At 43.5% G+C, this 27,360-nt stretch overlaps 1 protein-coding gene across 2 annotated transcripts in view; it reads right to left on the bottom strand.

Moving 5' to 3' along the window:
* The window catches only part of nrxn3b (neurexin 3b), a 498,054-nt gene that overhangs the window by 140,878 nt on the left and 329,816 nt on the right, over positions 1–27,360 (bottom strand). For both annotated transcript variants that reach the window (XM_079571780.1, XM_079571779.1), the window contains one exon: positions 9,654–9,835. In XM_079571780.1, the coding sequence (XP_079427906.1) occupies positions 9,654–9,835 (182 nt within the window). The remainder of the gene's footprint in view (positions 1–9,653; positions 9,836–27,360) is intronic.

The raw sequence follows: 27,360 nt of genomic DNA, 5'->3' as shown, positions 1-27,360 counted from the left end.
CACCATTACAGTTCTGCAACAGGCTTTGAGAAGCTCGACTTTCTGTTTTAAAAGCAAGTTTTGACACTGATTGGCAAATGCAACAGCAACGATATAAGCTGGTGAAAGTCTCTCCAAAAGCTGAAAGCTGGGGCTGAACTCAAATCACTTTATCATAAGAATGAAGACGTAAAGCACTGAGAAAGACGTCAGGACGTCCCTTTGTTCTAAGCTGGGATGAAACTAAGAGTTGTTTAGGTCTAATTCACTACAAAAAGTAAATATCAAGCATTGGCTTAAATGACTTGAATTGAGGAAATGTTTCTTGTTTTGAGCAGTTTTCACTCATTTAGACACTTTTCCTGATCGGACCGAGTTCACTTTGCTTGTTTGAGGACATTTCAGACCAGTTCTAGGGTAAATCTCGCTTGAAATAAGAAAGTAAAATTGCCAATGAGATAAGACCAATTTTCTTCCCCCAAAGAAAATGACCTGAAATAAGGACGAAATGTAACGAAACGAGTCAGAAACATCTCAGAACAAGTGAAATAATCTGGGACAAATGAGCAACAACTTCTTAACAAGTCAAAACAACTAAAATTTGGATTAATGTGCTCAAATTGAGATGTTTATACTGGTCTAGTTAAATGCTTTTTGCAGTGGCACTGACGTTGTTAACCCATCATAAAGCGGAGACAAACAGTGAATCAACCCTGCCCCAAGCCTGTTCAAGCATCACCTCCTTCATCCTCACATTAAGTCATATTAAAATCCTTACAGGGCCACATCCCACTGTCCTGAAAGACTGAAATGATAAAGCCAGCAATGCATGACCATAGAAAGAGCACGAAGTTTGTATTCATGTGACATCGCTCTTAACCAGTGCTGCTTCTGAGGCACAGCCCTGTCCACGGTTCGCTGAGCTAAATCGTCCCCAGCTGACCCACACTGCACTGGTTCCACTGAAAAGAAGCTCCGCGAAGCCATCGAGTTCTTTCGCAGATGCCAAAACATAATTCTAAGCAAAGTCGAGCCTTTAAATTCTGAATCTATTTTCCATAAAGGACATAATCACGTTGAGGCTGCCAGCCCAAACAAGACCCAATCACGCTTTTGAAATGGTAAGAGTTGCCGCTGACGTTCGTGCGGCAGGCATTTGATTGATATTTAAAACTTTAAATGTCAAAATTTTCACATCTACCTCATTACGGCGGAGGCTCGAGCGCCGCGTGCCGCACTTTTACATTCAGCCGGCGTCACGCTGCGATATTCTCTCTTAATTGGGAGCTGAAACGAAGGCAGCGACTTAAAACTGACGGGGCGTTTTGTGCCGACGCCACCTCGGCCCGTCACCCGCTCCGGCTCCGCAGATGCAGCGTCATCTGGACTGCAAGCTCCGCCGCAAACACACTTTCCAACACTCGCTATATACTTTAGTTTAGTTTGTGTTTGTCATTAATAAACCACAGACAGTTTATTCTTAGTAAGATCTTAGTAACATTATTCTTTTTTTTGTCTGTCTATCACATCCAATTCAAACACAATGGCTATTTGTCAAATCCCGGGAAATCACAGTAATTGGCTTTGTGCAATAAAATACGTTCGACCACTTCACACCTTTCAGAATTTTCTCATTTTTAATAGTCTGTTTGGCGTTAGACAGTTAATTAATTTGTCTCAGCTATGTCCCGTCAATGAATCAGATCCAGAGCCAATTTGTGTTGCCAGATCCACTCGAAAAATCACTTTCCAACAAAACAAGTGATGTCAGGAGCCCTTCAACTTTCAAAATGGCTGTGACAGTTTTGGTTAATTGCAGAGTTTAACTTCCTGCCGGCGGAACACCTTGACTTGTGGAAGTCAGGTGACAAAATTGTTGGAGAGAAGTGTTAGTTGTGCATCTGTTTTGCTCTTGCAACACCATGGTGATTCAGAAGGAAATGGGAAGCAGACAGCACAGGTGTGAGAAAGGTTAACACTCAGAAAGAGCCTGAAGAGGTACATCGTCACATGCAGTGCAACATCGAACACTCTATAAATAGGTCAACAACTCAGAGTTCAGCTAGTATCAAAGAACGAAACCACAAAGATTAAACAACTAACACATATTTATATTAAAGACAGCATGATTACTTTCTGATCTTTTAAATCTTATATAGTGTTAGCTGTTAGCTTCAAGACAAGAGCACAGAAGTTTCCTCCAGTGAATACTCCTGACGTTTTCAACATAATGCTAGTAACTGTCCACAGGTAACTCACTGTCTGCCATGGAATCTTGAGCTATTGTTGTTTGTTCAATTCAATTCAATTTCCTCTTTTTTATTTGAGCATCTGAGCTCCACAAAGTTCTTCATAGGAAAGAGTTCAGCACAGTAATCAAGCAAAAGAAAGATACATGCGTAGGTGAATCGCCAAATAGATAAATAAATAACGTGGATGTGATGCTCAAAAGGAGTCGGCAGAAGCTTCAGCTTGTTAGAGCCTCCCCCCTTTCGTACTTAAGAAATAGATACATTCATTAACTCTGCACAAAGAAGATATGACATATAGTCATTTTATCATATTCCAGTGACTTTACAATCATCAATATTTATGTTACAACATTCTGCTGGTTCCAAGACGGGGAAAGAAAACTCAATAATTACAAATACCCGTCACTGCCAAAAACAACGAGTCACCGATCTTAAGTTGAACATTTGTTCCTTGTTGTTCTTTTGTTTTTAGTTAAGTACTTTTAATGGACACAATATTATTGATTATGTTATTTACGACCACATTATATGATTGATTAATAAATGTATTTTATTTTATATTTTATGCTATTATATCATTATTGGTTAATTTATTATACTATTATTTCATTATTATTGTTGCTATTAATTCATAATCAGTCACTTCATTGTCACCATCTACAGCAGACTATGTGACAGCGAGAGCCCTATTCTGTGAGGTGCATTAAAAAGCAGAGTGTGGGTCAGCTGGGAGGGGGCAATGACCCCCAGTCAACCGGCCCAACCCTGCTGCCCTGAGTAGTGACTTTACAAGTGAATGTTAGTAATCTGTGCTGTATGATGCTTCACATGACGAGTTTAATGAGCCCATTGGGAGGAGGGTTTGACAAGACACCACTACCAGCTCATAGGGAAATAACGGGACAGGAAGAGCAGCGCCTCCTGAGGACTCACTCGGAAGTCACGCCACACTTACATATGGCCCATTTTGACCAGGAAGGTGACGTATTCTGCTTGTGAACCTTTGAAAATGTTGGTATAGCCATCCTTCCATGGGGGAAGCAGGGGCGACCCATCTCTTGAACTACAGTAGGTGTGGTCTGGAGTCAGTACTCACCGAGCTGGATTATGAACACTCTGCATAGTCGACATTGATTGAGAAAGTAAGTACCGGGGAACACACATTCAAATCCCAGGAAGGAAATTGAAGCTGGGACCATGGGGCGAGATAATTGGCGACTGCTGAGGAAGACGGCAGTGCTGCTTTAAGACACGGGGAGAACATACAACAAACTCTTGTGCTGTGAGGCGTGACGCACTTGGCCGCCTTTTGTGGTTTCAATCGAACGTGCCATTTGCTTTCACAACTGAGGAAAGAGGAGCTGCATTATAGTGGGCACTGGAGGAGAAGCCGTGGTAGGCCCTGTGTCAGCGCTAGGCGAGTTCGCTCGGTTGTGGGCCCATTATTTTCCACGTCAAATGTCGGGGGCCGAGCCTTCCCGCGGCGGCCCAAACTCAAGCTACTTTTTCTTGTATAAACTTAACACGAGAGACTGTGGAACTTCCCCAAGACATTTTTAAAGAAACATGTGGTACAGACTGATGAAATCCAAAGCATGTACAGAGTTGTGCACCTCTGCAAATGAACCTAAATGGTCTCCTCCTATTTCAAACCAAGCGCGCAGTTGCTCTTAGCGGTTAAATGTAAACACGGCAATCAGCATTTTAATTTGCGATTGCCAAACAAGCTGTGAGCTAATCATGGTTAGGGGGGAGAGGGAGATAATGAAGGAGCTCGCATGAGGGAAAGTTAGGAGGCATTTTTCTGATTAGGTCCTGACTTCAAATGGCTGCCTTTTCACTCGGCACTGTGCGCTTTTGACAACGCTCACTAAAAAAGCAATGTGTGCTCTTTTTGTTTGTCGTCGTAAGCTGAAAAAATGAGATACTCGCGGATGAGTCAAGGGCAATCGGAGACATTGGTGTTCGGTGGAGTGGAAAGGGCTATTTTTGTTAAGAAAGGGCACAGACGTTCAGTTGATAGACAGAACAGAGTGTTCTCAAGACACATTCATCTTAATCTAGGGTAATTTAAAGGAAATACTCTGCATTGCAACCAAACAACCGCTTCACTATCCCTCTATCAGCACCAGCAGTTTAACTCAGGTCAACATTTGGAATTGTTTTTCTGAGCCGCAACAAAGATCTTGAGTTCAGAGGCTAAATATTCACCCCAAGGACTGATTTATTATTCAGTGTTATTTACCTGTGCAGAAGTCCGACTCCTCGCACCAGTAATTGTGAAAGAGGGATTCCTTCTGGCGCTTTGTTCTGCCAAGAGTTCCTCCGTTTGAAGGATGGAATAATTTTTAAATTTTAAATAAAGTTGACTTTGCTCACCCTTGGCAGCTGATAAATCGCCTCGAATATTACAAGGCAGGAAGACAAAACAGCGAGATGCAATGTTAAACTAAAAAAAAACAAGTCTAAATGAATTGCTAATAAAATTCATTAGCGCCCGCAGACAGAGGGAATGAAGACGTTCGCTTCCCACGGATAAATTAGATGAGATACCCTGCTTGGCTAGTCCTGCTGAGATATAAGAAAAAAAGCGAAGATTTCCGTCCTTTTTCACACTTTATTACTTGCATCTGCGTAAAAGTAATTACACAGCCTCAGCATAGCAGTCGTCATCTTTAAAAGTACAAGGAAATGATGGGAGGGCAGACATATCTTTTGAGCTGGTTTATGATTCATATCTTTTACTGGGTCTATTCACAAAGAAACAAAAGCTCACAGTTTAAGCTCTGTCAATACAAATAAACATAGATGAAAGTCTCGTATCCAAAAGTGGTTGCAGTTAGTTGAAAGAACCTTTAGCCATTAGATTAATAAGCATAGGTTTGGACACTCATCACTAACAAACAGCTGTGAGTGAAATATATATTGTTGGGATATCTGTGTCTCTCCCATAGATTTCTTAACCCAACCCGGTTTCAAGAAATATGAAATGTTGCTGTGGTAATAAGCAACATCATTTCAATGGTCAAAAGCCCTTAAAAATGACTACTAACGCAGGAAATAGTTTGTTATTATCATTACAGAGAGGAAAGATGATGACGGCAGTTCAACAAACTTCTTTCTCATTCTCAAAAGCCGTAATGGATTTTTAAACATTTTCAAAACCGGCGGGATCTTTATTTTTATCTTTTTTATTTTCTCACCACCTTCGCAAACACTCATCTCTCTATATAGTTTGTTTTCTGGCCCCGTCTTCTGGGGAGCAGATGGTGAGTTTTTGGCACCACATGGCCAGGAGATGAAGGAAGCTCTTTAACAAGAAGAAAGTCTTTCAATCTGTTCCTGCAACTGTAGCCCCTCCTCATCAACAGCATCCGTTTTAATGCTGTCAGCAACATCATGGCTCCACATTTACTCGATAAAGTCAAAGGGAGGGAAATTAGCAAGCGCACAAGTCCCTCAAGCTGTTGCATTTAAATGTATGTTCTTAGACAGTAACTTCAACAGAGTCTAGCTATTTTAGCCAACATCCATTACTTAAAGGGCTAGAAGCAAGTTGGCCATTTTATACTCACTACTGCCACCTCTGGTCATTAGTGTAACTGCACCTTCTATATTAAAGGGATGTTTCAGGATGTTTGACATAGGGCCTCATTTCCTAGTTATCCAGAGAGTTGCTGGTTTCTGGGGATATTTTTTTTGTAGTTCAAGCAGTTCTTATGTTTGAAGAGTTTCGTGGTGCTAGGCTAATGCTAGGCTAGTGCATTTCTATGGTATCAGCTAGCCTGCAGATAAGATAAGATAAGATAAACCTTTATTGATCTCACAAAGAAACACTATTATTATTATAATCATTATAACACCAGACTAACCATATAAATGTCTGTGTCCATAGAGTCATGTTTGGAATATAACTGACCTGCATCACATGAATGAGCGCATTTTGAGGGACTATTTTCTAGCAGCTCACTCCGCCGCCACGTAGCTTATACAACCACGAAGCTGATGCTGCTCAAATGTAAGGTGTTTTAAATGCAACATTTATATGGCTAGTCTGGTGTTATCAGTGATTTGCCTCAGGTGCTCTGTGGAGCGGGTCACACTGTTTTTAATGCAGGCTAGCTGATACCATAGACATGCACTAGCCTTGCACTAGCCTAGCGCCACGAAACTCTTCAAATATAAGAACTGCTTGAATTACAAAAAAATATCTCCAGAAATCAGCAACACTCTGGATAACGAGGAAATGAGGCCCTGTGTCAAACATCCTGAAATATCCCTTTAAGCTCGTGCATGAAGCCAATTCGGACCAGAAGCTACTTTTTAAGTGACAGAGCAGGATTTTAGAGGCAGCTGTGGTGAACAGGTCTGGGCTCATTCTACATCTTAGAACATGGCTGGAACATGTAGGAAAATACATGATTTTAACATTTTTAAACTCTGTATAGTCCCTTTAATGGACACATATGACTCACATTCACTTTGTTGAAATCGTTTAGTCCTGTTCACGTTGGCCGTTTCTTCTACCGTTGAAACGCTCTGATAAGCACTCTGTTACCTGGAATGCAACACTGACCTGTACATTTCTGAAAACTATAATCCATCACTGTTACATCTAAATCATGCAATGCAGTTTCACCGTTTAAATCAACAGATTAATATGGCAAGTTTGCAAACTGAATCCCAAACTAGGATCAAGCAAAACGATTTCTTCCAGTTATATCGGCCTCTTCCCTCTGATGGACATTTTGATGTGATTTTCTAAAACAAGTCTCCAACAAAAGCGGCTTTGTGCAACATTTCGCCTCTCTGATGGATTACGTAACTCACAAAATGCTCTTGCAACTGTAGCTTGTCAACACTTGTATTTCACACGTCATTCTCAGGCTTCGTCCCGTTATTATCTGACTTCCTCCAAAACAATTACATCTCCCTGCCATCTCTGCTGACATTTAAGGGCCTCCCCGCCAAAGATGATTATGTTAATACTTAATGCCTGCGTAAACCAGTCAAAGACAAGGTCGCACCGTGAGATGATTAAAATGCAGTGTCGATGAGCAGACGACTAGCCGGGAATTCCAACGCGCCGGCTGCGGTTTCTCTCCGTCTCGCAGCAGCTGCATATGTATAGAGGGAACATTTATTATTCATGCTGGGAGTCAGTTCCAATGTGCGGGAGAAGTGTTTTTTTCTGTTTTTTTTTTTCTTTCTGGGAGAGGATGGAGAGAAAGCGAGCAGAGTGAGTTATCGGAAGATTTTTGTCTTGTATGGATCTGCACTATATGTATAATTCAGCAGGGGAATGATACAGGAAGCTCGGACCACAGTGCAACCGCTGGACCCTGTGATTTACCCCGTCTGACCAACAGCAGCACAAATAATAATAATAACAATATTTAATGTATCTGTAGTCTGTTCATCACTATTCACATGGTGTCTCCTGTCCCCCCCCCCTCGGGAGTGCCTGTCTAGATCGAACGGAGGAACCTGGGTGAACGGAGGAACCTGCATTCTGGAATCTGAGGACTGGACGGTCTGTGATCTTGGCCCGTCTGCTGAGGGATCCTTCGGCCCTGGGTCTCTATAGCCTGTCCGTCCATGGGAGTGGATCTCTCCTTCTGTGGTTCTCCCCAAGGTTTCTCTTTTCTCCTGCCGGGTTTTTCCTTGCCGTGCTGGAGAGTCTAAGGACGGGGGACGCCCACGCCGCTCGTCGCTGCCTCCTATTGGACATTATATTTGCCTGGATTCACCTGAACTTTTAATTGTCATATTTATTGCTCTGTTTTATTGCCTTAATGTTTGGTGCAGCTGTGAGGAAACTTCTGTTGGGATATTGAGCTTTACAAAACCATTAAACTTGAAAGAGGGCATCATGTGTTCCTTCGGACGCAAAGGTTTCAGCACTGTCTATGGAATGACATATTTAAAGCAGCACTAAGTAACTCATGCCCCTAGAGGCCATAAGCGCCACTGCAGGTGTTGTAGCTTGTTGTGATAACTCATTAATTGTCCATGAGAGTAAATACTACGCTGACAGAAAAGACAAAGGCAGAGAGGGATACTGTACATCCAATTACACAATGGAGCTAAGTGTTTTCACTCAAACAAGCTGTAAATACTGTTTAAGTGGCGCTAGCCCGCAGTTAGCTTGGCCCGCTAGCCTGTTAGCTTCTTCTTCGTGATTCCATTAGCGTGTGTTGAGGCCTCCGACCCGGTGGAAGCAAAGTTGCAATTATGGTTTTCGGGCCAGAGACACCATGGGAGATGAAAGACCCTCCAATCATCCCATCAACACTTGGATTACCTCCAGAGTGACTACGATAAGTTACTTAGTCCTGCGTTAAAAGGCTTAAGCAGAATCTACTTTTGGAGTTTTTAACCATGCGATGAGAAGACGAAGGAGATCTTTATTTATATAGCGCCTTTCACAGACATGGTCACAAATCGCTTTTCATGAGACAGTTGTACATTCACTCCACACTCGGTGGTGGTAAACTACGTTTGTAGCTTCAGTTTCCCCTGGGGGAGACTGTGACACCACCACACATTCACTCACAAACATCATTCAAACTGGCCTATTGTGCATGTTTTTAGTGGTAGGGGAAACCGGAGTGCCCGGAGGAAACCTACGCAGACACGGGAAAACATGCAAACTCCACACAGGCCCCGTCCAGGTGGGAATCGAACCCGGACCTTCTAGCTGTGAAGCGAGAGCGCTAACCGCTGCGCTACCGTGCTGGCAGAAGCCTCATTGAAACATACACGAGTGATGATCTGTTTTATCTGTCCAGCATATTTAGTCTGTCAGCCTCTTCCTCACTCAAAATGCCAGCCCATGCGCTAATATACATCACGCAGAAACATATAACTGAGATTATTCTAATTGTACAGCTTTAACATGACAATCAAAACCACAATACCCGACTTTGTTGCCTTAAACTAGACCAGACATCACAACTGCTGCAAGATCAGAGCGATAGCCACTGTAGCTTCTCCTGCTGTATAACGTGTCTCTCAGCACGGCCCCTTCTAAAAATCCTTATACCCATTTGACAACAGTACATTTGACCTATACTGACCATACAGTCCATTCTACAGAAAACGGTGCTGCACAAACACATGTGTAACAGGAAAAACAAACGACAAAGAGGTGAACGGGCAACACGACTAAAGCTTTTTGGCATAGCTGCTGTAGTTCCCCTGTATCACGGCAGTTCAACACTATAAACTCCTTCTGCGGTCTCCCTCTTGGCAGGACATGGTAAGTGCCCGGCAGCGGGAAGAAAGTGTTTTGGTAATTAGCTTGCACCAGATGTCTAGCCTCAAAGTAATTAAGTGACTTCAATGGGGCACGAGTGGTTTTCAAGCTGCTAAATAATGCACGGCTGGAGATGGTCAAGGGGGCCCGGTCGCGGCACTTACGATGTGCAGCATGATGTAGTCTCCGAGGCGCGGGGCGGAGTCGATGCGCACCAGGATCCCGTCTTTAATGGTGGTGCTGAAGCCCACGGCCAGTCGGTCCGTCCTCGTGCTCGGCCGCTCGTTGTTGGGCCACGTGTAGGTGATGAGGCCGCCGCCCTTCCCGAAGATGTAGGTGGTGCCAGCTGCGAGGAGAGAAGCGAGCACCGGGTTAGAAGCAGTCATGGAGAATCACTGGTGAATATGTGAATGGGTGTTCGGGGAAGAAGAAAAAACATGTTGTTGTCGGCCTGTTGATCACATGGCATCTTCACGTGAATTCCATGTGAATAGCATAACAACCAAGGTTAAACCTGTAGCTCAATAGCATTATCACACATCTAGTGCTAGACGTATTGTCAAAGGCAGAAACAATAGCTGCAGCAAGGAAAGTGTGAGAGAAAATGTATCAACAGAATGGCTGGTTGTATTGTTTCTATTGTACTCATGGCCTTGTCACACATTACCTTATGAAACATTGGAAGTGGAGGATGAGGACAGGTTAGCATAGGCCAGTGTTTTTCAACCTTTTTTGAGCCAAGGCACATTTTTTTCATTGAAAAAACCACGAGGCACACCACCAGCAGAAAATATAAAAAAATGTAACCCTGTAGCCTATATTCAGTCGTTCACATCAAAGTGTCTTGAATAGGAACAGCGTATAGTCTCACTAGCCACAGTGCCACAGTCACCGCCACCTGCCGCATCCATGCATCACTATTTCTCTTGTTTCAAAGAAATGAGCGACCTAATATGGAGTATTTATTACATGGTTACTCTACTCTAGACAGCACAGACACTCGAAAACGGTACATTATTTGCGGATAATAATGAATTTCTTTAAAACTAGGTGAAATTGGATAATTTTCCAAGGCACACCAGACAATATCTCACGGCACACTAGTGTGCCATGGCTCAGTGGTTGAAAAACACTGGCATAGGCATCTAAAGGCCTATGCAAACCTGTCCTCATATCTAATACCAAGCCCTCACAGGATGTCTACAATAAGTGGAACCACATCCGCTACAGCTACAGGAGAACATCGGCCATGCCACATCTGTCCATGGACCATCTTCCCACAGCTTAATGGCGCACATCTATTATTAATACAGAACAATGTGTGGCAAGAAATGAGAGTGGTAAGCTGCACATGTTGCCTTCAGTCAAACACAATAGACACTGTGCTGAAAAAAAACTGCATAAGCGGCTAATGTGGAGGTGGGGGATGAACCATCAGCTCACTTGTTAGTTGTTGTATCCAATGCTTTACTGCCAAATGGATTAATGTTTGGAAGATTAAGCCTTATACACTACACACAATAAGGACTCCAAACATATGTGCTTAAATGTATATACTTTTTTAAAATTCAATCCATTCACAAGATCCTTTTGGGTAGAATTCAGCGGCGCCTCCTTTTGGCCACCCATGACCCAGCCCGCTCTTAAATATAGCTTCTTCTTTCCTGGGTCTGTCGGTATGGCCTGAACCGGATAAGCCTCCCAATCCTCATGTATTATATATGAGACCTGCAACCATAGAACAAAGGCTGGCACTAGAAAGAAGGCAGCGACTAGGGGGGGGAAAAAATCGAAAAATCATCATCTAGTCTAATTTGACAAATGCTGTGTTGAGGGAAAACGGACTTGGGAAGCGCAGGAGACGGAGAAGCGCACCGGAATTACAATTTTGCGATGACGTCACCCTGTATGTAAATTCCAGACCAGGCCGCGGGCGAGCCTTTCAAACGGGCCATTCTATCCCTATCATCACATACTGTAGATCTGCAGAAGAAAAAAGATCATTCAGTTGTAGGGTTCGGATTCAACTCGTGAATATTCCCTCAGGTGAAATAAGACGTGCAGAACCCACGAGCTGCTAAGCCATATCATCCACATTTATAGGCACCGATAATCACGAGATCAAAGGCATTGGACCTGCAGCAGACAGCAGCGGCGGAGAGCAGAGATCGATAGAAGAAAGACCAAACACACTCCAGTGGCCTAAGGAGAGTGGAAGAGGCTCAGCTCACAAGGGAGTGCTAATGAAGTTCTAGCATTGATGTATTCATCCCCTTTTTACCCCCAAGACTTCGGTTCCTATCACTTCCATATAGACAACTGCCTGGCCCCGTCACGAAGTCGCGGAAAGCATTTTTTTAATTCTTCCATAGAAGCAGCAGAAATGAGCAGGCATCCATCTGTGGCTTTTCTAAACCTCTGCCAGTCAGCCTATTATTACTACAACTATCATCAAAGTGTATGTTGGAGAAAGCGCAGAAAGTACTTTCACCAACCTGCCTGTAACTACTGCAATCATTACTACCACCACACTACAGAAGAGCGTTTCCTTCCTTTCAAAAGTGCATAGCTGAAGTCCTCTGTGAAATGCGTGCAGAAAGTGCACTTAATTGACAGTAAAAAGTCTCTCCTTTGCCCATAAAGTCTCATTCGGGATTCCAAATGAAGTCTCAGAGTCTTCTAGCTCCAATGAATTCATTCTGTTCTTACTCGCTCACTCTTAGAAGCTAATTCCCCCCACACCACGGTTTAAGGGTTTCTGTTCTTTACTTTTCGATGCTACACTCGGTCCTTTGTAGTACAGGTTTTCACAGTCGAAAAACCTGTGCTCCTGTATGGAAATCGAATGGATGGCTGAGGTGATTTGGAACAGTTAGAACCATTTGGGTGGAGGTGGCTCCAGCAGAAGACGTTTCATAACAGAGCGGTAGTTGAAGTCAAAATCAGTAAGCGCAATGCAGCTTTTGGGCCATTTTCTGAGCGGTTTCCAGCCTCAAAAAAAAGAAAAACAATTGTGGCAGTGTTCCGTCCTCTGTGAAAGAATTCACAGGGCGCCACTGGGTCCCTTCAGCTTCCTTCCTCTCCCAGTTACCTGAACATCTGCCCGGCCTAGTGATGGGTGCCCAGCTGTCTTTGTGTTCCCCCTCTGAAGCGGCCGACAATCTGCTCCGTGGTCCGCGATACCCCAGAGACTGCACGGAGCATATGGGAGAAGTGATGGAGGGACTCAGTCTGCTGTGTCCGTGTGCCTGCGGGGGCTGCATAAACAGGTTTTCTCTTTCTCTTTTGGTGTCAGCAATGCAGGCCACCGGCTAAGGTCGCCTGTGTCACTTACAAAGTATCCTAACAAATGGAGCATCGCTAGCCCCCAACAACACTTGTAACTAATGAGCGGACACGGTTAGTTTAGCACAGGACACTTTCAGACCTTGTGTTCTTCTTCTGGCTATAGTTTTGCATGTGTGGGCACGATGATTCACGAGGAGTCATAATGCACTCTGAGGTTCAATATAATGCTTTTGTTTAAACTTTTTAATCTAATTCAAGAGCTGTAGCCTCGATCATATTGTTTTATAGAAATACATGTGTAAATAATACAAAAATAGAGTAGTGGTAGTAGAATTCAAACGAAGAGGAAACAGTTTGACCTGAACAAGGATTACACAGTGTGACATGTACTGACGTGTAGGGCTGGGCACCGTTAAACCTACTGGGTACCGACCGAAAAGCTCCTGTAGGGGGCGGTATCAAAAAACTTGCTGCTAATTTTCGGTACTTTTTCTCTCCAAACATCAATAAATGATCCGCAGTGAGTCTAAAAAAGCCTGAACTCATGAGCAGCTTCAGCACAAATGGAGAAGCAAAGCTGTAACTTACTCACACTTCAGTCATTATCAGAGATGGCAGAGCCGCGGACTGAGCCAGGACTAAACCAGGACTAAACCAGGACTAAACCAGGACTAAACCAGGACTAAACCAGGACTAAACCAGGACTAAACCAGGACTAAACCAGGACTAAACCAGGACTGAATAAGAAACTAGACTCTTAGACAAAGAGAAAAGCAGTGACAAGAAACACATGGGCTTTACCTTTAGCTTTAGCTTTAGCTTTACCTTTAGCTTTACCTTTAGCTTTAGCTTTAGCTTTAGCTTTACCTTTAGCTTTAGCTTTAGCTTTAGCTTTACCTTTAGCTTTAGCCGCTGAACAATACTTTTTTTATAAACATTATTTAAACTCAATTAAAATAACACAGGTATCGAAAAAAGTACCGTTAAGGCACCGGTACCGAAAAACTGGTATCGTAAATCAAAAAAATATGAACGGTACCCAGCCCTACTGACGTGTATGTACAGTAGGTGTACTCTGATACTCTGATAAGGATATGACATTTTCTTCATGGTGTCTAAAGTGAAGCAATGGCTAATAGTAGTTATCACCAGTATCAGTATCTCCTTCTATTTTTACTTTTGTCGATACCTTCGTGCTTTGGTTGAACCAGTTTGGTATTAATTCAATTCCATGGGAGTTCTGCCTGCTCACTGCAAACACCCTTGTACGTGCAACATTTGGGATGTAAAATCATCACTGTCATTATACTGTCGCAGTGTGCCGTAAACTACATCCACAAAGTGCAAATGCAGCATCTTCGTAATCTGCGTAAATTCAGACGCCCAACGTAAACGACAGCCCAGATTTTTCCCTTCGTCTCAGCTATGTCAATGACGTTGCAGGATTTGATTGTTGCATCATTTGCCACCTGCCTCCAAACCCTGCCTCCATCTCGACATATCCTCCAAGATAGTGAGCAAGAAAGAGAGAGCAGTGCGCCGCCCCAAGCCAGGTTTGCACCAGATCTCGTGTGCCTGTCTCAACGCCTCAAAATATCCCCCCTCTTCGCCAAAATGAGCTGAGGCAGACTTGGGCTCGCCAACAAAGTTAGCCTATCTCACCCAACATGCCTTTTGCTTTGCTTTTTTTTCTTCAGGGGACCACGACGATGAGTAGCAAAGACACGAGCACCCCGGGGAGCCAATTATCACATTGAGGAGATTTGCTTAGTGTTTCAAGAAGACAATGTTTCGGCGCGGAGCTAACACTATCCAGGCTGACTCACGGAGAGAGAGGGAGCAGAAGTGCATCGCCGTGAAGCGTCCGCAGTCCGAAAGTGTGCGAAACATGCCGACAGACACCGACGCTGGCTGCTCCGCCGCGTTCAGCAGCGCAAGGGGGGGCGATCGTCAAAAGGACGGGAAGACGGCGAACTCGACAGAATGTGCCGATGACATGCTGGGCCCAGAATGCAGCCCGGAACATGCTTAAATGTGACATATTTGTGCAGCCAATACTAGTCTAGTGGTTCAGATTGCTGCACTTCAAAAAGTAATTAACTAGATCAGTATAAACATCTCAATTTGAGCACAATAATCCAAATTTTAGTTGTTTTTGACTAGTTAAGAAGTTGTCGGGCATCTGTCCTAGATTATTTCACTTGTTCTGAGATGTTTCTGACTCGTTTCGATACATTTCGTCCTTATTTCAGGTCATTTTCTTTGCCAATGGGGAAAGAACATTGGTCTTATCTCATTGGCAATTTTACTTTCTTATTTCAAGCGAGATTTACCCTAGAACTGGTCTGAAATGTCCTCAAACAAGCAAAGCAAACTCGGTCCGATCAGGAAAAGTGTCTAAATGAGTGAAAACCGCTCAAAACAAGAAACATTTCCTCAATTCAAGTCATTTAAGCCAATGCTTGATATTTACTTTTTGTAGTGTGCACATATGGCGGAACACTGAGAGCGCCTGCCCCGACCATTTGCTGAACGTCTCTCCCTACCCCTTTCCTCCCTGTACTCTATCTTCCATCGACTACAGGTAAAGCTTATGGGCCAAAACAATCCTCCAAGGAAAGGCATAGAGTATTAGGCTTACAATATGTGCACAGTTGTGAGCCTTTGGATAAGAAACAAAGTGAAAGCGAAGGACAGAAACCCTCACCCGTCTGGAACTACTTCTTCTTCAAATTCCTTTAAGAGACTGGTTACTTAGAGACTAGAATAGGTCATAAATGCACTCAAAGGCTTATACACACTGAGAGGCAGCTTTCTCAGCTTCACTCACTTTAAAATTAGGTTCAATAAAGACATGGTGGACGTACAGAAAACCCCTTTATTCGATCCGTTTCTATCGAGGCTACTACCTTGTCCATTGTCGGCGTTTGCTCCCAGTCAATCAGTTCCGAGTTACCGAGCGGCTGCCCCTGTAAACAGCCTCTGAACACACTTCCGTTTCGTGGCGGTTGAGCCCTGGTGAAAAGCCAACTCGAGGGGAAATATCATCAAAGGAATCAAATCTACAAACAGATTACTGCACAAGATGTTATTTCAGCGGATCAGAGAGGACTTTCATCTCCATCTCGCAATAATGCAATCTCCATGTGGCCATTGGGCATTGGAGGGCGGCCATTTAGAATCTAATTGCGGCATACGGCTGCGCTATTGATCTGCCGTCGAGGCAACGAGGGGGAAGAAATTATAACGACGATGTGAAGGGTTAAGATGTGATTAGTAAAGCGAGGAGCGCAAAAGTGATGTCGAAAATGTGCTCATCACTTGTGTCACTGGATGGTTTTTATGATGTCATTTAACTCAAACTTTTGGACATTTCTATTCCAAATACTTTCACCGCTGACTGCACAAATTAATACATAATAATCACACTGCAAAAAGTGCCCTACTAAAAACAAGGAAAACAAATCTTAAGGAAAAAATTCTGCCAATGGGGTCAGCATTTTCTTCTTGCAAAGAATTCTTATTTCTAGAATATTTTTCTTATCATAAAACAAGAAAACACTAAATTTAAGCAAATAAACAGCTAGAATTAGGCAAAATGTCCTCAAAAAATGGAATAATTTAGGGAAAACATTCTTATTTAGTGAACATTTGTGGGATATTTTACTTAAATGTTGCTTGATTTAAGCAAAATGTTCTAAATAAATACTAATATTTAAGGAAAGTATTGCCGCGCCCGGAGACCCGCCTCCATGATGTGGAGCCAGGCTGATGGTCAGGATCACCTATTGTACATGTTTTTAGTGATAGACATGGGGAGAACATGCTCCACACAGAAAGGCCTCGTCCTGGTGGGAATCGAACCCGGGACCTTTGAGCTGTGAAGCTGAGGCTCTAACCGCTGTGCCACCGAGCCGCCCACTTTAAAGAATGGAATGTTTTATCTCTCTGTGAGAATCAGTTCTTACATTAAGAGTTGTTGATCTTAGTTTTTCTTAAAATAAGAAAAAATATTCTTTGTCTAAAACTGAAGAAGATTCAAAATGTTTTTCTTTCTTGTTAAGAGAAAAATTATCAAGTTTTTTAGCAAATTTATCTGAACAAGAAATGGCTCGATTTTATTTCCTAAAACAAGATTTTTTTTCTCAAGAAAACTTTGCAGGCAAAACATTATTACTTTTTAGGGAAAAAATAACAACTTATTTCTTAAAGTAAGACATTTTTTACTTGCTTAGAATCCACTTTTTGCAGTGCACATTCTAGTCCATGCACCAAAGATTACATTAGAGCGGTTTTCTTACATAGGTTTCTTTGCATTGTTAAAAATGACAAAGCATGCTGAAAATATTAGCTCTAGTGGATCTATTGTGTCCTCTTTTTCTCTCTCCTTTGACCGCGACAATAGTAAATTCCAGGTTCTGTATCCTTGTCCGCTGGGATGGCTGTATCAGCAGTGCCGCCGTGCCTTTTTCCCTCCACACCTTTGTGATTTAGCGCAGCCCTCCTCCGTTTAGAGACAAAGTGCGGGGCGAGGAGACCGGGTCAGAGCCATTTCAAAGAGGTCCCGTGTGGCGTGGGAGAGCAGACACGAGGTCGGGACCCCTGTCTGCCGTCCACCGCTCTGTCCCGTCCTTCAGTGTCTCGTGCTGGGGGGGTGAGGGGAGGGACGAAGGCGAAGGGGACGCAGCGTGAGAGCTTCGCTTTGAGTTTCAAGGTGATTTCGATGGATCGCAAAAGGTTAATTCAAACCCACATCCAGCAGGTTTGCCTCAACATAATCCATATGGAGCTGTTCTCCTGCTTCATTAAAGATTTAACTCAATATGACAGTGGAAAATGGAGCAGATAATTCGACTGCAAATACATTGAAAAAGGCTTTTATTAGCAGTCTATTCATGTCGCACTTTTAGATGAAACGGAACATGTTTATTCAATTGCAATAAGTTGATAAAAGTGAGTGAGAAGTTGTTTGTCTGCGGACGATTATCTCGCCGGTCGCCCATCGTCGAAGCCCGAGCACATTCCGAGGGATTTTGAGACTCTCGCTTCAGCGACTCATAAGTGTCCTTGCAGCAGTTTAATTCCTCTGGAGGACATGCATCTTCATCAAGAGCGCCGTCTCAAGTGCTTAAGCGCTTTTCCCTCTTTGTACAGTATATTTACCCAGCGTTCATTACGCCTTGTGCACAGTATCAAAACTTTACAATGGAGCTTCCCGAAATCTATCCCTGGAGACAACTGCGGTGACAAAAAGAATGTGTTCATATTTTATTTCATACTTAAAGACATTATATTCCGTAGCGTGAAGTAGCCACTAAGTAAATGGCAGGTACATGCTGAGCAGCTGCAGGGAGTCTTTCACTTAAGTCGCTGTCGGGATTTAACTAACTGTAATGTTCTGGGGCTGCTGTAGGTGGTCAGCTCTAGGTTCAGCGTTTATTATAGTGAGATGCACAAGATCATCTAACACTTTTAAGATTGTGCCAGTGTTTTTTAACTACTGTCTTGGTGCTCTGGTGTCCATATACAAATCACTGGCCGTTTTAATCCAGTGTGACACTATTCTTATGGTTAAAGAAGCTACTTGAGCGAGATAAAGGTAAGGAGGAAGAAAAAGAAGCATGTGAAAGATCTCCATCTTCCTGTGTATCCACTCCGAAGTCCCAGAGGAGAGCGACAACAGTTGGAACATATGAGTTATGAAAGGATATGAGGCTGTAAAACTGAGATAAACCCTGGTGATTACATAGCTCAGTATCCCACAATCCAATTCCTCCGTGAACGGCTCAGTATTGTCGCTCGTGTGAAGGACAGCCAGTCTAATACTTCCCCCGTATGAAGCGTGGCAGGCCGAAGCGTTCTGATGATAGACTTCTTTTGAACATGATTGAGGAGGCAATTACTTTTTGCATCTAAGTTTCCTTTTTTTTTTCCCTTATAAACCCCCGCTTTCTTTTGCCTCATTCTCCGATGGCAGAAAATTCGACCACATCAAAACAGTGTTTGTCTTCTTCTCTCCTTGTCCCCTGGGGCGCCAGCGCGGCACAGAGCCCATGAGATAACAAGGGAAAAGACTTAAAAGCACATAAACAAGGCACAGGCGGCATACGGGCGCAAGGACGCATGAGCAGACTCCTGGCTATGCAGATGACAATCAGGTACAAGGTTTCCAAATGTGTTGGGGTCATATGGAACACGTGTTGGGGATAATGCTCTCAGTCCTCCAGTGATTGTTCATCGTTGCAGAGATTTAAATTTTGTCAACTGGACTGGGTTGATTTAGTTGAAGGTGTTTCAGTTCTTTCTTCTGTCTCAGGAGTGGGCAGAGTTTCAATAGACACCTAACCAGTCTGAAAGTTGATTATAAGAGCCAGTGGAAGCTTCTGAAGATTGAAGCAAAATGTAGACAATCTAATCCACTACAATCATGTCTTAACTTTCACATCACAAAGGCATTAAAGAAAGCGGTTTTCTAAAGTTGCTTGAGAACGATGTGTCTTACGGCGGGTATACACTGCACCATTTCATGGGGAAAATCTGAGGTCATAGCTTGAAAATGCAGGTCTTGGGTCGTACAGTGAGACAAGGACAAAGATTATAAATAGAACAATCGAACAACCAAGGACGAGGTGCGACAGACATCAGGCAGTGTCTGATATTTTGGAAGGCAAGTCGCAGATTAAGCCATCCTCTCGCTGCAACGATGATCTCTGTCTCAAAAGCAACAGAGGCCAGGAATGAGTGGTTCCAACTCCGCATTTTACAGGACTTTCCCTGTACTCATCCACGAAAATGAACACCGTTAGCATGTGGTACTTGCCTCAGCTAAACACACGCTTTCTGTTCTTGCCTTAAACTGCTACGACAAGACTTCGGTCGTAGCTACGATTGTGCCTTTGAACCATCGCACAGTGGAGACGATTTTACAATCCCCGCGTCGTTCAATGTGACATCGAAAAATCTTATAACAATCTTATTACAAACTTGCAATCATAATCTGTAACGTCATGTGGGAGCGACCGTTTCACCTAGAAAAAGGACCGGTAGAAAATGTTCTAATGTTCCAATCTTGTTTAAATTAAATGTATGTTTTTAATGATGTCAAAATGTATAAATCCATGGTCAAGTATTCATTTACATTTAAAATCAGTTTTTGTACTGTAACATCAACCTGCCCAGGGACTACAGGTGGAAATTAGCATCTTTGCTATAACCTGACACAATGCATCTTTCCTTTTGGTCAATGTTAAATTGTGCACTGTCCCTGTCTAAATAAAAACCATACCATACCATACCATAAGAGAAAAAAAAGTACACAAAGTGTACACCGGCCATTATCCATTCTCTCAACATGGTGATGCTGCTATGGCTCCGACTGCTCTGACTTAACCACCGCCAAGGACTTTCTCACACGCTGCATTCATTTGTTGAATGCACTGTCTTACCACAAGACACACTGACGACAAGGTGATGATGTTCATTAGCCCTGGGATCAAACCACTCATCTGTGAGTTTGTGGGCGAAAGCTTCGAGCACCGAGCCACTGCCACCCACTTTACCCGTAATATGTGTGTTTTTGTGTCGCTGTAAACAGATTTCACTGTGAAATAGGCAACCATCATGTACAAAATGCAAAACGTAATAAAGAATACTGTGGAAAAAGGTACACAAATTGACTTTTGTCTTCATGTCCCGTCTCCTGTAAGCCGGCGGAATGGAGGCTGTGATTGATGCAGAGCGCTGTGGTGTGAAAAGATGTCTGTGTAAAGAATACAGCCAGCCTTGAATGATTTACACCGCCTGTTCCCTGCTATAATAAGCTGTAGCATTACCACACTACACGGCTTTGTGCACAACAAAATCGGGAAAAAAGACCAAAAAATGAGGACAGAGCATGAACCGTTTGCAATTTACGGCAGCGAGATAGAAACGCATCGAACAAAACTGTGAAAACAAGAACCTACTTAGAGTTTTGAAGGAATTCTAAATAACTCAAGTTGAGAAAAGTTGCACTGAAGTCACGGTGGCAAAGACGATGCAACAGGACGCTTTTCCACCGACAGTTAAAGCAGCCAGTAATGAAACCGAACAGGCTGACGACACAGCACACGCGACGACGTCTCAATCAGACCGTTCTTCTGCTGTTCATCACCGTGGATGCCAGGGGACCTACAATAAACAGATTGGTTCACCATCTGCATCAAATCGCTGGGACAGTGTGAAACAGGAAGAACAAAGAGCGGATGCCTGCGAGCGCGGCGAAGTAATGCGACGATTGCGATTGAGTCGAGAAGCAAAATTGATTCAAAAAGGTCCACTGACGAGCGCTTGTACAAACGTGCCAATTAATTCCAAGACCTTGTTGCTATTGCGGCCATACCATTGTGATGCGAGAGCCAGAATTACCCAACGTCTGCACCGCTGAGTGAAAACACAGCCTTGCAAATGGATACTCATGGACGGTCTCCGCACCGTGCGCTCACTGCAACAGGAAAGGGCTACGTAAGATCAGAGAGAGAGGCCGATCAACCCGCCGACAACCATTAACCAAGTCGTCACGGATCCCCGCTCCACTCCGCACGGCACAAGCCTCACAAGTGCCTGCCTTTCCCCCCCATGTGCGCAGAGCCTGGGAAAACGGCATAACAACTCAACGCTCATTACCGCGGTACTCCTGACAGTCCCGCGATGCGAACGGGACACGCAGAAACACGGTTAAATCTTTTCTTTTTCCTATTGAGATGTCAGCGCCTGCTCCCTCCGCGGTTAAAAGGGGGGGGCACGGTGGAGGGACGGAGGCGAGAAAGTGCTGGAAATACAGTAGTCCCGGCTACAAAGGAGAGCCGTCGGCCGGCTTTAATGCAGTTCGCAGCCACCGGTTGAATCTTCCGAACGGGGAGGGAGATGGCGGGGGGAGATGAAAGGGGATTGAGTCAGAGGCGGGAGATCTCTGACGGAAGACGATTGCCAGTATCTATATAGAAAGTCTGCAGAGGAGATAGCTTGGTTCAATATAGAATGTTTGATGGGGTTAAAGGCACCTTGAAGCGCCTATACATGGCTCTGTTAGGATTATATAGAACTGGCCACAGGTGGTCAATGGCTTGAGTTCAAACGATTTTCCCATTTTCATGCCAATGTTTTTGTGTATTAGAGAGGATTCTATACAGCACCCTTGCAGTATGTTGTACACACAAGTACTGCAACCATTATCTGTGAAGATGAAATGTTGCTGTCGTGTGAACTCTGGCTCATGACCATTGCTTGACTTGCCAATGAATGTGCAATGTCCTAAAATAAAATGCAGAGAAGGATGAATCCACTCTCTTCTTAAAGGAACAGGCCACCGTTTTTCCATACTGAGATATGTTCTTACCTTAGCTAAGATTACTGCGCGGATTTCTTTGTCGAGTTCTTCAGTCCTAAAGAACTCGACAAAGAAATCTGCGCAGTAATCTTCACTTTACTGCGCGGATGCCAAACTACTCCTGGTATTATTACGCCTTACAATATAGTTCCCCCTTTTATCCGCTTAGAAAATCCACATTGTTTAATTTTGTGTAATTATACTTTGTAGTGGAACACTTCACGTAACCATATTTAAATAGGGGAAACGTGGAAGAGCTTGGTAGCTTCTATCTTGACCTGTTTTGGAGCTATAGAGGAGAGAGGGAGAGGCTAAATGCTAACGCCGTCTGCGCTGTGTTTACGTGACTGAAGATCAGACAGGTCCTAAAGAACTCGTCACAGCTCAGGTAAGAACATATCTCAGTGTGGAAAAACGGTGGCCTGTTCCTTTAAAGGAAGCCTCATTGTCATCACAGGAAATAAGCTCAAACAAATGAAATAAACATGTCTATCCTTATCCACCTACAGAGCTGCAAAAGGGTGCATTGAAACATCATTTCAAAATGTTTGCACCCTCAGAGACTCTCCTTTTGAAGCTCTAATGCACCCTCCGTTTATTCTTATTACTCTCAATAAAGCACGAGTGTGTCTGTTTTTCCGATGTTGTCTTTTTCAAAGGCAGATGTTCAGTGCCATAAAGTCAATGTGAGTTATATTAGCTGCATTGGTCATGTAGGGCGAGGAAAACATTCCCCTTTCGGCTCTGAAATGCACAAAGGTAGTGATTTTGTATTCCAAAGACAGCATACGTACTTGATGGACCGAGAAACCCTACATTGGCTTCTCAAAGGTGCCTTCATGAGAGCTACAATTTAGGACTAGATGATTGACTTGGAAAGAAGGCAGTGGCGGCGGCTCGAGGTAAGGGCGAAGAAAGCCGGTGACGTTCGGAAAGTTGAGAAGTCACGCTTGAGACGCGCGCACAAAAGCTTCAGAACATGACTCAACGCGGCTTACAGTTTGGGGGGAAAATCATGATTCAGTCGGCGTTGATGTTCACACCGCCCCGAGTGAAATTGGGACATGAGTGTTTCTTTGCTGTCATTCATAATGCATGATGCACTTCAGAGAGAGGGGGGGGGGGGGCGCACCAAACCTCGCTGCGGATTAGGTGAAGAAGATCTTTTAATTAAAGAATCCGGGAATTCAAGATGGCTCAGAATAAGTGAATCTTCCCAAGAGGACGGAGCTACTATTCCCCCCCCCCCTCCTTTTTTTTGTTGCAATGACAGAAAGGCCCCAAATGCACCGACACAGCGCAGCCCTTCACTGATCTGCTCCGAAGGCCTTTATGACTCAACTCCCTTTTGGACCCATTTATTCAGCCTGTGCTCTTGACAAACTTTTTGAAATGCAAGCGGTGTAAAAAGTGAAGATTTTTTTTTTTTTTTTTTTTTTACCATTACAGCATAACAACGAAATTGCTCGGCCTTTGCCTCACCTATGGGGCTGTTGGAATTCAGATCGCTGCCTCGCACTCGCCACTGTCTCAAAAAGGTGTCAAACGCACCATTATGAAAGATAACATGCGCGCACTGTCAGAGAGCTAATGGACCGGACTAAAGGTCGGTGCTGGAAAAATGTTACTGTATTTGTGCGTCCCGTGCTGTGGAACAATTCACTGATTCTTTTAAACAGTCCTGACTTGGCAATTATTTCAACATTTAAAAAGAATGTGAAACCGTGTAGTGTTTCAATATTACTATAAAAGACAAGTTATTTTAAAATACATTTGGCTGTAAAAGGTTTGTACAAGTCTTTTCATGGTTTAGCCCCAAAGTACATCCCTGACATGTTAGAACCGTAAGAACCATCTCGGGCCGTGAGAACTTCAGGGAGGGGCCTCCTGGTGGTTCCCAGAGTCAAGACCAAACACGGTGAGGCTGCGTTTCAGTTTGATGCAGCTAAAATCTGGAACAGTCTTCATGAGGATGAGACACAAACCTCGACTCTGACTCTTTTACCGCCATTAATATCTTTTTATGTTCATCTCTTATTGATTTGATCGGTTTCTTGTGATTTTATGCGACTGTGAAGCGCTTTGAATTGCCTTGTGTCTGAATTGTGCTCTACAAATAAACTTGCCTTTATTTTGAACACAACACACAACGAAATACCAATAAATCTGAGTTGAGCTGATGATTAATGTTTAAATATCTGGCTGCACCTTCGAGAAAAGGGTCTCTTTGAGTAGAAATGAAAGACTCAAGACGTAAGCAAGACCAAAAAGGGTTGGGAGCCACTGTTTCCTATGGGGCGACGGTGGAGTTAGACGGTGGTTAGAATCCCAGCTCCCGCAAATGCACGCTGTCTTTGTGTCCATGGGCAAGACACTTCACCTCTATGTGTCTGCGTGCATTGGTGTATGAATGAGAGTGTGAATGGGTGACTGGTTCCTTACTGTAAAGCGCTTTGGGCCTGATAAAGGTAGAAAAGCGCCATATAAGTTGAGTCCATTTACCTTTTCTATTGAATCCCCTTTTATACCAAGCAAAAAAATATGAGTCTGTCTTAATCCTCGGTCCTTCGGAGTGAACAGGCCTCTGCTCAGGACTTCTCATGACTCTGTGGTGGCCTCTGCTCTCCACTACGCTGCCGTGTGCTGGGCCCCGGGCAGCACAGAGCGGGACAAGAACAGACTGAACAAGCTGGTCAGGAGGGCCAGCTCCGTCCTGGGGCCCCCTGGGGGACAGGAGGGTGTTAGCCAAGCTCACCTCCATCATGGACAACACCTCCCACCCACTGGGGCTGTAGAAGAGCTGAGCAGCTCTCTCAGTGGCAGACTGAGACACCCTCAGTGCAGGACGGAGCGCTACCGCAAAGCCTTCATCCCCACTGCTGTCAGACTGTGCAATAAGACTGTGAAGTAACATGTGCAATAATCTCTGTATCAGCTGCACTTTATTAACTCTGAGTGATCTTCTTTAACGCCGACTGTAACAAGTGAATTTCTCCTTTGTGAGATCAATAAAGGTTTATCTTATCTTATCTTAATGTTATATAATATGGACAATTTACACTTGAAGTGACTTGATAAACAAACATCTGACAAAGTTATAGATAGATTGGTCAGTAGTATTCCAACATGAAAAAGTGATACAATGCATTTGTGTTTGTGAGTAGTAAGAAAACAAAAGATTCCTAAAAAATAAGCACATTAAGTGAGATTTTTCCGTCTGTGCTGTACTTTAGTTGAACAACAACACATTGAGGACGCACAGTGACTAATGCGAACACAAGTTGCGATTACATTCCCTGTAAGCTCTGTTTAGTGCCGTTCTGCATCATTTAATAGCAAACCATTTGTGCGCCCCTGAAAGAATCGACTGGCTTCTTGGTTGGATTTATGTAGCGCGTTTCTTGGCCACTCAATAGAATGATGAACACGCTACGTCGAGCCGCCCGGCTAAATAAAAGAGCAGCGGCTTCCGTGCGCGGCAGATAGTGTTGGAAAGTTATTTTTCACATGTCAACAAACTCGGGCAGCAAATGGATGGTGCCAGCTCGCTTTGTTTGCCCTGCACTTGTAGTGTATGAAATGTAATAAGATGGACCCGAACAGAGCCCGCGAGATGCCAGGTGTCAAATACTGAGCGAGGTGAGCTACTACAGTAGAAGCACTGCTGGCTTTGGGATAAAACATGTCCAAGCCACAACTGCAACTGTAGAATGGACATATCATGCATGAGGTTTAAAGAGACTAGATGCAAGTTGGTCATTTTATGCTCACTACTGCCACCTCAGGTCTTATGTGTAACTGCTGCTTCTATATTAAGCACTTTGGACCCGAAGCAACAACTTTTTGAGTGACTGCTGGATTTTAAAGGCTGTCTGAGCTCATTCTGCACAGTACGACATGGCTGGAACATGTAGGGGGATGAAAATACATAGTTTTAACATTTTTAAACTCTGTTGAACTTTCCTCCATTTACAATACAAATATTTGGGACATTTTATCACTGATGATTTGGCAGACAATGATGACGTGCTCCGACAGTGCCACATGATGTATGTGCAGGCTAATATTCTTGTGCGCAGGTTTGGTGCGTGTACAAATGTAGTGAAAAGGACACTGTTTAATGCCTATTGTACCCACTTTATACGGCACACCTGTGGTCAAACTATAAACGTTCGAGCATACGGAAACTCAACGTGGCAAATAACGACTGTCTAAGAATTTTGCTGAAAAGGCCTAGATGGGAGAGTGCCAGACACTTATTTGTTTCTGCATCAGAACTTTTCATGCTGTTTTGAGAAATTTAATGTACAGATTTATATGTCGGCTCAACAACTGAGCCAATATGATTATTATGAGCTTGACAAACATCAAAGTCAGTGCCACGCGCTGCCAGTCTGAACTGTGGCGACACTGGTACAGTTGTCTGCTCTAAATGTTGTTGTGTGTTTGTTTTTGTTTTTTAACTGGACCTCGAGTCTGCAATAAAGGTTGATGATGATGATGATGTAGAGTCCCTTTAAATACATAATATACTTTTGGGTGACCCACTTTGACCCACACACTGAGAGACTGGTGTGGATTGTGAGTAAGCCTAGAGCGCCCTCATCAGGTAGCAGTGGCATACACACAAGATAGAACAAGCTTTCACTCTGAGCTAACGTTATGCCAGCAAACTGACGGCACCATGATGAACACACTAACTCTGAACTGCTGAGAATGATTCCGGTGATGGATCACAGGCTTTAAAATATGGAAGACATATTGTGTTACATACTTAAAACCTCCAAAAAGTTGATTTCGTAAGGTGCGTCTCTTAATGGGAAGTGATCGGCACAGACAAAGGTTGCTGTGAGAGTAAGCGTTCAGTTTTGTGATATTGTGTCGCTGCTTCCTTCAATTATCTCTCTTGCTATTTATAAAAGAACTCGAGGATCTCAGATGTCTACCTGTTCTTTGAAGGATGTGGATTAGAAAGGCAAATGCTAAAATAGATCATCATCTTTAACAAAAAAATCCAGTCTAATCTACCCTTTGAAAACAACAACATCACGATAAAAAATACAAAAACAAAAGCACTTGAAAGTCAGACGTTATATTGTGTTACCTTTGGGATAAAACAAACAAAACAATCAAGATGACAATGCGCGGGTCTGTTTCGGAGAAGATCAAAATTGCCCGGTGACCTTTTTGCCTTGCGCAGCGCCCTCTTTTTGTCT

Source organism: Gobius niger, assembly GCF_951799975.1.
Source record: "Gobius niger genome assembly, chromosome: 15".
Lineage (NCBI taxonomy): Eukaryota > Metazoa > Chordata > Actinopteri > Gobiiformes > Gobiidae > Gobius > Gobius niger.
The sequence above is the reverse complement of the archived record's forward strand: the minus strand, read 5'-3'. Positions and strand labels throughout refer to the sequence as shown.